The sequence below is a fragment of the Triturus cristatus genome, chromosome 7, assembly GCF_964204655.1.
Source record: "Triturus cristatus chromosome 7, aTriCri1.1, whole genome shotgun sequence".
Taxonomy (NCBI): domain Eukaryota; kingdom Metazoa; phylum Chordata; class Amphibia; order Caudata; family Salamandridae; genus Triturus; species Triturus cristatus.
Genome location: NC_140590.1, coordinates 1,619,104,447 through 1,619,117,799, shown reverse-complemented (window position 1 = coordinate 1,619,117,799; position 13,353 = coordinate 1,619,104,447). Strand labels below are relative to the sequence as shown.

Below are 13,353 nucleotides of genomic sequence, written 5' to 3'. Positions count from 1 at the left end.
TTCTTATACGGGCACATCCACAGGGCTGTCAATGGCAGTCAGTGATTTGAAAACGCTTCTACAACACCCAGGCCTTTCTTGTTGTGGTGGGACAGTAGATTGTCCTTAGAGTTTTCAAAATGGCGCTGTGAAGAGGCGTTTTAAGATCTCTGATTTAGAGTATTCTAGAAGGACTTGTAGACAAGATCAGCTTTTACAAAACAACGTGAAGGTGGCTAGTCAGGCTGAACACGTAGGAGGCTGCCATGCGGACCCATTTCATGCGTTAACACTTAACTAAAGCCAATTCCTTGTTTTCAGCCAGCAATATTTGCATTCTGGGACTTGTTTTTTTACTCTTCAATATAAAGAACTGCAGTATGCAAGGTTCTGTTGGCTATAATGCCACAAGTCTGTCTAACAAATGTAAACGATTTAATGGTAAAGCAAAAACAGAGAAACCGTTCAGAGGAAATGACTTCACAGAAAACTAATTTTAAGGAAAGACAATCTGAAATACAAAAAAAATAAAAAATTAATAGAAACATTTTAAAATGATTTTAATGAAAAATCCAAAATTACATTACACTTGCTTGGAGTTTAGAGCTAGTGAGGGGTTCAGGGATGGGTGATGTTGAGGGGTGATGAAGGTTTTTAGAGTTTAGGGATGGGTGAGGTTTAGGGTTGAATAGGATTTTTCGGGCAAATACAAGGAGATTATGGACGGAGTGCTGAGACTTTTCAGACACTCGCCCCCGGTCACAGATCTGGGTTGAATCCATCATCGTTCTTTAGTTCACTTTGCCACCTAAGTTCAGACCCAGCTATATGCAAATCAGTCTTGACCCTGTGCTCAGGGCCGGACTGGGAACCAACACCGGCCCTGGCAAAGTGCTCGGCCGGGGGTACGGACTAGCTGTTTGCCAGGGCAGGTTTTGGTCGATTTTGTTACAGGGGCCGATTTTGCAGGTATGCTGTAAAAACGGCCCTGTAACAAAAACGGCCCCCAGTGGCCAAAACCGGCCCACACCCTGGCGGCCCACTGGGGAAATGCCCAGTGCCCGCTACAGCCAGTCCGGCCCTGCCTGTGTCTCATGGGAACAGTCCAGCCCGAACTGCCAAGCCAGGTCTTCCCTGAACCGGAAACAATGATTTTTAGGAACCATGAATGGGAAGCGTTTATGGGTGGTGAGTTTTTTTCGGTATCAGAAATGAGTGGAATTTAGGGGGTTGGTGAGGTTTTCTTTTAGGGTTAACAGATGATTTAGTTTGGGGTTTGTTAGGGTTCAGGGATGTTAGAATGTAGGGCTTTGAGAGAGCTTTAGGGTTAACATGTAGACAGAGATACTTTTTAAAATTCAGTGGTGGATAGAGTTTAGGGGTGGTGAAAGATTTTTAGGGTTAGGAATGAGTGGAGTGGGTGAGATTTATGGGCAAAAAGAACTTTAAGGTTCCTGAAGGGTGGAGTTTAGGGTGGTTAGGGGTCTTGAGGGTTCAGGTATGGCTGGGGTTTAGATATAGAAAAAGATGTTTAAAATTCTGGGATGGGTGAAGTTTAGGGGTGGTGAGGGTTTTTTAGGGGCAAGTGATAAGTGGTGCTTAGGGGTGGTGAGGGTATTTTAGGGTTTAGAGATGGGTGACATTTATAGGTAGTGAGAGGTTTTAAGGCTGCTGGGATTGGTCAGGATTAGACATAGAAAGGGGGTTTAGGATTCAGGGATGTTTGGAGTTTATAATTTGGGGATGAGTGGAGTTTGGGTGTAGTGAGGGTTTTTTAGGGTTCAGTGACCAGTGGAGTTTAGGGGTAGAACTGGCTATTAGGGTTTAGGGATTGGTGAAGGGCAGGCCTGGTGAGGGGTTTTCAGTGTGTGGAGATGGATGGTGTTTTGGGGTTATGAGGAGGTCAGGAATGGATGCTGTTTAGGGTGGTGAGGATTCAGCAAATCAAAGCATCCAAAGTACTTTTTTTGACTAATTAAAATATTTAAAATCCAAAATAATGTCCCCTGAAGTAAAGCACTGAAATATAAACCTGTGACAAAAATGTTTCTCAAAGTAAAACCTGAAACTAATCCTTATTTTACATTTACACCTTAAAAAATAAGCATGCAAAAGCAAATTATGAAATAAGACATTCTATCAATTGGTTTCAATAAAATGGTAAATACCATTCATTCTTCAAATTTCTATAAAACAGTTAGGTGAAATGGTTTCTCAGTAATGTTATTCCATGAATTTGTTTTTCTAAGAAATCATATACATCCTGGTCTAATATGTCACACAAGGCACGAGCCTATAAACATGCGTGCAGAATTGGGCAGGACCATTCACTTGCTTGACAGACTCTGGCACCTCCCCAGACTTACCACACTTTGAGAGTGAATGGCCTGTTTGGAAAATCTCTTGATTTCCCTTGTAAACCAGTCCCCATAGTCCCTCTAATATATCTAGAGTTAGTGATCAGACTGTCTCTTAAGTGATCCTGTGCTCACCATGATGCTCTCTCTCTTTCCACAGGTTATATTGAGCACTGCATCACCTCGACCCCGTACAAGAAAGGGAAGGCGCCTGCTCTACGCTCACCATCCCCCGACCCCCTCTACACGCCACCGCACGATGACTTCAGCGAGCCGGACAGCCCCCACTCAAGCCTCTCGGCGGGCTACTTCAGTGGCGAGGCGGCTGTCACGGACAGCTACTCCATGGACTCCTTCTTCATCAGTGATGGGCGGTCAAGGCGGCAAGGCAGGAGCCCAGGGTGTGGCAGCCAAAGGCACGCCTGCAGTGAATGTGGGAAGAGCTATGCCACATCCTCCAACCTCAGCCGACACAAGCAAACGCACCGGAGCCTGGACAGCAAGATGGCACGCAAATGTCCCACCTGCAACAAGACCTATGTGTCCATGCCGGCCTTAGCCATGCACCTACTGACGCACAACCTGAAGCACAAGTGTGATGTGTGTAGCAAGGCCTTCAGTCGGCCCTGGCTACTGCAGGGGCACATGCGCTCGCACACTGGTGAGAAGCCATTTGGCTGCGCGCACTGCGGCAAGGCCTTCGCCGACCGCTCTAATCTACGCGCCCACATGCAGACCCACTCGGCCTTCAAGCACTACAAGTGCAAGCGCTGCGAGAAGACCTTCGCCCTCAAGTCTTACCTAAACAAGCACTACGAGTCGGCCTGCTTCAAGGGCTCCGAGCACGAGTGCGTTGAAGAGAATTAATGCATGCAATAAGAAAAAAGACATTGGTTTTGAGAGATGGGCATGGGGGAATGGTCAGGCAGATGGACTCAGAGAGCACATCCCTCTGGTAGTGTTCCTACTCCTTTCCGTTAGACACAGGGTACCTGGGCCTAGGGCGACAGAGCACTGGGGTGAGTCCTGACCCGTCCTTTCTGAATCCTGCCTCCTTTCTGCACCGGTCTACCCCATAGGAGCATGCAGAACCCCGGGACACTTCCCTCCTCTCACAGCACTTTTTTGGACCTCTTCCGGACCCTTACCTCATTTAGGTATTCTACAGTGGGACAATTCAGCACTTCCTTCTTTTGACCCTGACTCTCCTTTGGCAAATGCATCAGTCAAGGCAGCAAGTTCTCATGATGGAGGGCCTCAGGCTGGAAATTCTGTTGACAGAAGTGCTCCAGGAATATGAAACGGCCAAGGGAAGGGGTTTAGGTAGCCATTCGTCCAGGGCAAGGGGCTTCCTGTTTCATACTTAGGGGGAGGCACTATGGACAGGGTGTGCTCAAGTGGCAAGGCCCCAACTAGAATATTTTATAGCAAATAGTTATAGGCACGATATTTAGAGAAGCCAGAATAATTTTCTCATGTTGACTATTTAGATTATGTATTGCGGAGGGTGGGCGGGGGGGCGGGACATTCTTGCATTCCTTTTAAAACTATAGCCCATCCACCCACCCACCAACCAACGGAACCTCTGCTAAATTTTATGCAATTGTATTGCTCCTCCATTCTGAGAAATGACTCTTTTCCCTAGTCTTCCTATGCCCTGCAGCTTGCAGGGCTGACAACACGTGGACTGTGACACCGCAGCAGTATTCCAGACTTTCGCCAGCTTCAGGGAAGCGTCAGCAGGCCGCCTCACGCGCCAGTGGCCTGCTGCCGGCGCAACGCAGTGTTTACCGAAAACTCATTGTAATCGCCATGTTATTTATTCTGTTTGTTTCTGTAGGGACAAATATTTATTTTATAAGTTGCCAATTTTGCCCTGTGGTGTCCGCGAGGTTGTGCCACCGAGGTTGGTCTGTGCCAGGTGTTGAGGTAGGCTGGCTGGGTCAAGGTGTGCGTGGGAGGAACCCCATCCAAAATCGCAGCTTCCTAGACCCCCAAACTTGAGTGTCTGTGGTAGACTGAGCAGGGTTGCCTCCACATGGATGTTCTGCTAGCCTAGGGGTCAAGGGGGTGCTTACGTTTGTTCTGCCACATTGGGCTAGTGGTGGAGGATGAAAGCTTATATATGCAATAAGAAAACTGTAGCTCTCCCAGTGCCCCCCTCTCATGCCCATATCAACAGTTCTACCCAGTGGGCCTTTTCAGACAAAGACGTGGAGTAATTGAATGTACTTTATCTTGTAGGTAACTCCCTCCATCAGAACAGAATTCCACTTCCAGAATCCATTGTAAGTTTGCTGAGTTCCCTGTGAGGTGATCAGAACTATGGGGCACTGCCGGAGGGTGTCTATCTTCCATATCTGGACACAGTCCGAGGTCGCCTCCGCATGATCGAAGAGTGCTATTACCTGTGCATTTTATGGGGTCATTCCTGCTTGGGTTTACTCTAGGCTCACCCATCCCTCTGCCTCTCACCTGTGGTGCCTCTTGTACCAGAGAATGTATACCTACAAGGTTGGTTTTTCTGGATTGTAGTTTTAAATTACACACTAGAAATATGCCCTCCTAGTCAATGTTGGGTAAAATAACTCGGTGGGAGGAAGTGCTCCTTCTGACGTCAGGTCATATGAGCTCCCCTTATGTGTAAAGAAGGGTTCTCCAAAGTCGGTCCTGGAGGGCCGGATTCATGCTAGATTTTTTGCAGATCCCCATTTAGATAAATGTAGTTATCTTAAAAATCTGGCATCGACATCCAGTACCGATTTTGGAGAGCCTTGGTGTAAAGCAAAAACAGTATCAACAGACCCCTCTAGAACTCGGGTAGCAAGGTGTTGACCCTTGAAGCATCTTTTACTGGGATGCAAATGCAATAACGTGGTAACTTCCGGTGCCCTGGGTCATGTTCACTAAGACTCCAACCCCATGACATACAACCCTCTATCGTAGGTCCCAGGTAGTTCCTCAGCCCTGCATGAGTGTCCCATTGTGGCCCGTGACCTATGGCCTGTGATCATTCCCTCCTGCACCCACTCCTGGGCATTTTCAAAGAGTGGGCAGGGAAAGGGGACCTGCAGATGCCACAGAACCATGCCCTTTTGGATACACATGAGCCCAAGGGCACACTTCCAAATCACAGACCACTCCACCTTGGCACTTCCTCGCCAGACAACACCTCAGCCGGTGCCATGAAAGATTTTATTTATTAATGTGTATTTAATATGTGTTTATTTATTTTATTTATTATTTATTTGAAAGTGTTATGCATTTGTTAAGACAGAGCGAAGTAAGCCATCCTAGCACCGCAACATGTGTCCCCCTTTCCCAAGGTCCAGAACAAGAGAAGCCGATGGCAGCCCACAGTTTCTTTTGCCATGCACCCACAGACAGAAAACATGCATTAACACATGCTTACTGACAGAGTACACACTTCTTTGACATAAGAACTATGCATAAGTAGATGCACCAGGGGAAATTTGCTCCATGGAAAAACTGACTGGTACCCAATGTTAGTCCAGGAGGGCCAGATTCATGCTAGATTTTCAGGGTATGCACTCCCTACGTTAGTTCGATTTAGAATAATTGTACGTGCATGAAACTTATGAGGAGATCATGAAAGTTTGGCATGAATGAGGCCCTCCCGAACCTAGGAAGGACACCCCATACTCTGTGCTGGTTTCAGGGACAGGGGATCCCCAGTCACTAGGGTTAGGGAAGAGGGTGCCATAAACGTACTTGGTTCAGGGAGAGGAACACAGCCTAAGTAGGAGGAGTATGGGTGGAGATTTCCACCTCAATGTACTTTTCCTACTTGTGTTTCTAGTCACAACACATTCCTAGTTCTATGCCTGGAAAGCTGCAGCAGGCGTTCTCCTGGGAAGGTCGTGCGACTTTCCACGTGGGTTCCTATTCCTGCAGTACAGAGAGCTCAATAGCAGAGAACTGCGCACAGCGGCAATGAAATCCCCTGTGCAAATCCAATGTTTTTCTCCGTCGGGAGAATACGTTTCCCTGTGGAGGAAACCCTTTCTATACACCTCAAGCAAATCTCGGGATAATACGTTCTTCTTCCCACCCTGGAAGGGGAGTTATGCCAGCCCTTGTTTGAAGTACATTTACAACAGGCTCTGACTGGCCCTAGTGGGCATCAGGCGTTTTCTTGGGCGACTGGAACGGTGGGGGCTGGTTTTGCAGCGGTGGGGGCCGGTTTTGCAGTGGAGTTGCAATATCAGCCCCTAGTAACAAAAGCAGCAATGCTTCACACTTTGTGTTCCCGGAGCTGTTTACATCCCTTTCCAAAGTGGAAAGGGGAAGGGCCGGAGTTTGGAAATGGTCTCAAACATACATGCTTATGGGTGTTCCCAAACTTCCAAGGCAAACCAAGTTATGGAAAGCCCACTTCCCAACCCCTGTATGGGATCTACAGCCTCAGAGGCCTATGCATGCATGGCAGAGATCTCCACTCCTGTAAATAGATTTACACCCACCAGAGAACCCTTTGTGAATTCCTAGTAGGCATAAAAAAGCTAAATGCTGTTGTAAAATTACTTTTAGGACAAAATGTACCTGTGTGAATAGGACACATTTAAAGGCACCTCCCGCATATGGTGCCACCTAGTGGTGGCTGACTTCACCTGCCTCATCATGAACATCTCACACAAGCAAGCTGAGCCTGCTTTTGTGATATGCAAATACTTCTGCAGGTGGCATCGAATGGCCCTCGTAGGAGTGGAGCTCAATGCAAAGAGCCCCGGCTCCTCCCCCCTTGTGATGGCCCTGGCTGCTGGTGTTAGGAAGATGGGCGCAATCAACTTCTAGTGTTGGGGGAGGGGCACCCTCAGTTACTGCAACTGTCAAGGAGACAACTTCCTTCAATCTGTGCTCATCATGCACAGGTGCTCTCAGCCTCTGGCTAGTCTATGCTGGAGTTAGCGTGAAGGAGCCCAGCATATATGCTAGGGGCGCAGAGAGGCTGGTGCCAGGCTCAGGTGCTCTCACACGCTGCGCTGACGTCATGCAGAATGAGTTACTCAATATGTACTAGTGTCAGGCACAGAGATGCCCAGAGTCGATGATGGTGCAACGCGTAGGAGCCTCCAGCCTATGCCGGTGTTCATTCCCAGCAAAGGCAGGGGTCTGCATCCTCTTTATTATAAGCTATAGTGGTGGCCAGAGATCCTCTCGTGTTACACAGAAGGCTGCTATACCTGTAAGGTATACAGAAGTGCTCCACCTGTGATGTACACATGCATACACTACCTGTGAGATACACGTCGCTGTGCCACCTGCGAAGCACGCAGAAGTGTACTATGTGGCTACCTCCCTCAATCTGTTGCACAAGTGCCACAGGAAACCTACAGGGTAACTCATTGAAAAAGACAAAAAGTGATGGGTGGAAATGCTTGAAATAATCTTAAACACTGTAGATTCATCTGGATAGCATTCTCTTCCATTGGTTTTTCCTCACTGTGGCATTAGGGATGGAAACCAAACATAAATAAATCCGGCTTGGGACTTTACCCAACTGGACAGTCAAGCTTCCACTTCCAGGCCATGTCCCAGTCGTGTTTTAATACTTCTAGGCCTCATATACAAGGTGCAACCGGAGTGTCTGTGGCACACGGAGCTGTTGGGCCCACATGTGGGCATGCCTGTACCACCTCGAGTTTCTCATTGAGAGAGTCAAACATCGATGGGTGGATGTGGTTAAATAAACTTTAACCAATGGCTATTGTTCTAGGCGCATTCAATCATATATTTGTTTTCGCATTGTGTCATTACAGACAGGGACCAACCACATGCAAATAAGCTATGGCTTTCCAAAATGTGTCTAAATGCAAAAAGCACACTCCATTGACAACTTCCTCACAAACAATCACTAACCTTTGCATGGCTGACTCCATAAATGTACCCCAAGAACACATTCATTTAATCTACGCAGATTCCCTTACATGTTAGCTAGTGTTGTATGTGTAGATTAAGAATTGTATTCAAATACACACCAGTCACCGTAGGCACACATCAGCAACACATGTTCTTGGCAATAGATGCTCCAGATTGGTTGCCGTGGGCATATGTGCCCACACACGCAAAACCACCCGTACCCACCAAACACACATTTCTTACATATTATCTTTAATATATATGCAGATACAACTTGCACACACATCTGCTTTTGCCAGACATAAATACCCTTCCAAGTGAAGGGAACAAAGCCTCACAAGGAGCCGAGAGGTTCCTCTGCTTCTGGGTGCTGCTCTATATATTGTACATAGGAAGAAACTACAATAGCAATAATGAGAGTGCATGTGTCTTTTATCTGCCAACTTTTGTACACGAATATGACTAACTTATTACCTGCAGTGTTCAATGTGATGCATTTCAGGGAAAATAAATGCTCGATCGGTCATCCGTGTCCTCATTGTTGCTTCTTGTGATGTTCTACACCATACCCAAGTCATCGCCTCCTAAAAGGTGCTCATGGTATTAACCTTTCCTGTGCCGAAGAAATTTTGGGAACTAATAAGGCGAATCAAAAGCTTGAATAAATATATTGCAAGCTGTAGCTTTTCAATAGAATCCACTCTTGAACCCATTGACCATTGCCCTGTGCCAACCTGCTCTGCCAGTGACCTCGGGCCTGATTCACAAAGGGAAACTTACACTTTTGTTCAAGTTTACGACTTTTCGGTATTCACAAAGGTAAACTTAGACCACAAGTCTAACTTTACTAGAAGCAACCTACCTTTGTAAATACTGAAAAGAAGTCAAGTTAGACTTTTGGTCTAAGTTTACCTTTGTGAATACCGAAAAGAAGTAAACCTACGCAAAAATTGTAAGTTTCCCTTTGTGAATCTGCCCCTTGACTTTTCCTTCATCTAAACCCTCTCGTGGATTAAGAGTTCTATCAACATCGACAAAAATTCACATTCCACCTGAAGAGTCTTCAAATATTTCTCCCATCCACAGACTTCCTCACAAATAGACCATTGCCAGCATCATCCCATCCCATCCAGATCAACAGATTTGATAAAAGTATTTTTCTTGGTCTACCCACCAGACACCTCAACAATCTTTGATGGACACATTATGCAGGCCTCGCACAGAGGTGATGAGACCAAATCTTCCAACTCTTAGAGCCTTACTCTTACTCCCAGGTCAAGGAAGATTCCAATACAAGAACCTCTGCAGCATCCATCTGCCCCACATCTCATCATAACTAAGCCTGGGCAAAGCACTACGCTACGCTTGCGTAGTTTGCGAAGTTCGCGCTACTTCGCACTACGCGAACTGCACGTAGCACAGTGCGAACACGCGTAGCGTAGTGTTGCGTAGTGCTGCGGTAATTTTTTGCTTGCTCGCGGTCCTCAACGTCAAGTTGGCGACCGCGAGCAAGCAAAATGACATCCCGGCGAGACTTTTTCCTTGTTCGCGATCAGCAACTTCAAGTTGGCGATCGCGAGCATGGAAAATAAACCTCCCGGCGAGATTCTCAACACGAGGAGGTGAGGTTTCTCATTGCGAGTGGTCGCGTATGCTCGCGACCGCTCGCGATGAGAAACTACCAGTTCGCGTTGAGAAAGCTGAAGCTCGAGTAAAAATCTACTCGAGCAGCAGAAAACTACAGCTCGCACTGTGCAAGATGCCATTTTCAATGATTGCACAGTGCCGGTTGCTTGTCCGCACTGTGCAATCATTGAAAACGACATCTGGCACAGTGCGAACAAGGTACTACGCAGTTCGCAAAGTGCTACGCGTAGCTCGCATAGTGCGAACTTCACTTTGCGTAGCTTCGCGAAGTGCTACTTCGCGAACTACGCCCAGCCCTAATCATAACCCCCAACAAAACCTAACTGCCCAATAGACTCTTTCTCCCTGGTTGTCCTGGGTTTTCATGAGGCCAGCAGAGGACTATAGTTCCTCTTAGTATTGGAAGCCTTTCTCTGGAACGCGCTGCCTCTTGTCTCCTCCCCAAACTAAAAATTGCTGTCCACCAAGATGGTCCCTTGAAACCTGATTATTTACCCAGTCACTAGCTTGACTGGTCATCCACTCAGGGCACCACCCTGACTGGTTAGACAAATAAACTGTGTCATGTCAATAGTACCACTAAGGGATGTATTTGAATATTATACTTTTACATCCACTGAATTTCACATTTGTTTCAAACATAACTTTAAAATCTATTTTAATGCATTTGCACCTCAACAGTTGCATACCACCGAAAACTGATCTGAGAAAAAAATCATGGTTGAAATTGTTTTCTGTTGAAATAGGTAAATAGGCATGAGGTAAAACCCCACTTTTTGAATTTAATTGAAATAAAATCAACTTGTAATCAAACTATTATTCCTTTACATATCCCACAAATTTGAAGAGGAATGCATGATAGCTAACTTCCCTTTCTCTCCAATTAATAATGCATTTTATTATAATCACAGCCTTGTATTGCTCAACCTTACACTTTCTCTTCCATTTCTTCCCTTTCTCTTCCCTGCTTTAATCATTATATAAACCCTATCTAGCCTTAATGATAACCCAAACCCTAGCCAAAACCCATACCTGTAATCAATTTCCATTCCCTTATCCCTAATCCTACCGTTAGCTCTTAACCTAAACTAACTAACCTTAATGTTAACCCTTACCTTAACCTGTCTCATTACCTTTCAACCTAAACCTAACTATTCTTTTTGGGACCCTGTCCCTTGTCCTTTCATTATCCCTCATTGTACCTTTATCTATTATCCTGGACCTAACTATCATTAATTTGAACCCTAAACCATACCATTATCCCTATCCCCTTTCTTTAACCCAAACCCTGTCTTTAACTATTATCCTAAACCTGCCTATGCCTCAATGCTAACCTTGACATCTTTTTTCTTGTCCTCTCTTCCCCATTAATTCGCCCTAATCCTATGTTAAACTATTATCTTAAATCTAATTATCTTCAATGTTACCTCTAACTCGTACCCTTATCCTCACCCTGTATCTATCTCTTCCCTTATCCTACCTTTTACAACTCACCTAAACATAACTATCCTTAATGCTAACTATCACACATACTTTTAACCTGTCTCTTCTCTTTCCCTTCCCACATTTACCTAATATCCTAAACCTAACTATCCTTAATCATATCCCTAATTTGTACACCTACTCTTATGTTCTCTCTTCCACTACCTGTCTACCTAATCATACCTTTAAAATATTTACCATGTTGGCTTTTCAAACCATCTTGAAACATATGCTCGATTTCATTATTACCCTAAACCGAACTATACTTAATGTTAACCCTAACCAATACTCTCATCCATACCCTATCCCTTTCCATATCACTAATTCTACATGTAACTATTATTGTAAATCTAACTATCCTTAAGTTAACCATCACCCTAACTCTTACACTTACCTTGTCTCTTCCATGTCCTTCTTCCCTAATCCTATATGTTTAGCTATTACCGTAAACCTAACTTTCCTTAATGTTCACCATAACCCTGTCTTTTCCCTCATCTCACCATTACACAAACCCTAGGTATCCTCAATGTTAACTCGAATCCAAGACCTCTCCCTGTTTTCCTCCATGTTTTTCAAGTCTAACAGAAAGCTACGCTCCCTCTCAGAATGGGAAGTCTTGTGCATCTTGCTCTTCACCAGACTAAAAAGTCCTATGAAGCAAGACAAATGTTCAAATACTGGTTACCCAATCACTGCCTTGTGTGGCAATCAGTTAAAATACATTTTTACAATATATACTAGGAACAAGGGAGGAAATAGCCAATAGCTTCCTTTCCTCAATCAAGCTTGAGTAAAAAACAGTTTCATTCCATTGCAATAGAGACATTCTCAGGCAGTAGTCTAACCCTTACTACGACTCTTGTCCTAGCCTATTACGAACTCAGCCATCACCCGTACCCGTGCCCTAACTCTTACTCTTACCATAGATTAAATACCTCTTAACCTACATCTAATTCTCACCTAAAACCCAAGCCTAACCATCAACATTTCTTAATTCAGTGGGATGTACCGAATCTAGGTGATGACAACGAAGCAAAAATATGTTTATTATGAAAGGATTATGAAGAACCCATTATTAGGGGTATGCAGAGTTACAAAATGTATGGATTCACAACCTTCCGTATTGTTTTACATTCAGGGAGTTTGGAAAGTTCAAAGCTCCCAAAGCTGCATCAGTGGGCCGTCTGGTTTACACTGGTATTGTCAGCTGAGTACTGTCCATTTATCCTTCAGGATCAATGATCGGAGCGTGGGGGGGGGGGGCAGTCGGATGGTTGTGGGAGGTGCTAGTGGAAAGGTTTGTGCCACTTTTGTGGTTGGGGGCCGATACTGCAGCCCCGGTAAGAAAAACGCCCCCCCATGGGTCTAAGACCGGCCCGCATCTTGGCCGCACACCGGGGAAATGCCCGGTGCCCGCTACGGCCAGTCCAGCCCTGCCCAAAAGGAAAAACAGCGAGAAAATCAGTCAAGTTCCTGATGGAGATCACTGCCACAACCGTTGGCTTCCGTGATAGGGGCATTGGTGTGCAGGGGCACCGCTACCATTGGTGCAGAAGGTGCAATGCACCGTGGCCCTGAGCCCTGTGGGGCCCATTGAGACTTAACAATATGTTCTCGCTTGCTATCCCAACAACAGTGAACTAGGCAATTTTCCTTGCTTCCACCCAGTGCTTAATCTGTAAAATAATAAGAGCCAGGGCCCTGACCAGGAGGCGACTGCAGCTTGCATCACCCATTGCCCCCGTCATTGCTGTTAATGGCGGTACCAAAACAACTACTAACCATTTCTCTCTCGCCTGTAAGTGCAACAGTTCAGATTATTCCAGGTTCCCAAAGCTATAGGAACGGTTGAAGAGGCAGGTATTAGCAATTTTTTATGTAAATTGTATTCATAAACAACCATTGTTCTGCTCATCTCTAAATTAGATGAGTAGCGCCACCATGTGGCAGACTGACAGAAGTGCCGTGTTGACAATCAAGTGCCGTGCCAAGCACCAGAAACCAATTA

The 13,353-nt window shown here is 45.6% G+C and overlaps 1 protein-coding gene across 1 annotated transcript in view; it reads left to right on the top strand.

Moving 5' to 3' along the window:
* SCRT2 (scratch family transcriptional repressor 2) overlaps positions 1-8,732 on the top strand; it is a 47,993-nt gene extending 39,261 nt beyond the window's left edge. The window contains exon 2 of the mRNA XM_085619558.1: positions 2,497-8,732. Within this exon, the coding sequence (XP_085475684.1) occupies positions 2,497-3,203 (707 nt within the window). The 3' untranslated portion in view covers positions 3,204-8,732. The remainder of the gene's footprint in view (positions 1-2,496) is intronic.
* Positions 8,733-13,353: the final 4,621 nt, after the last annotated feature.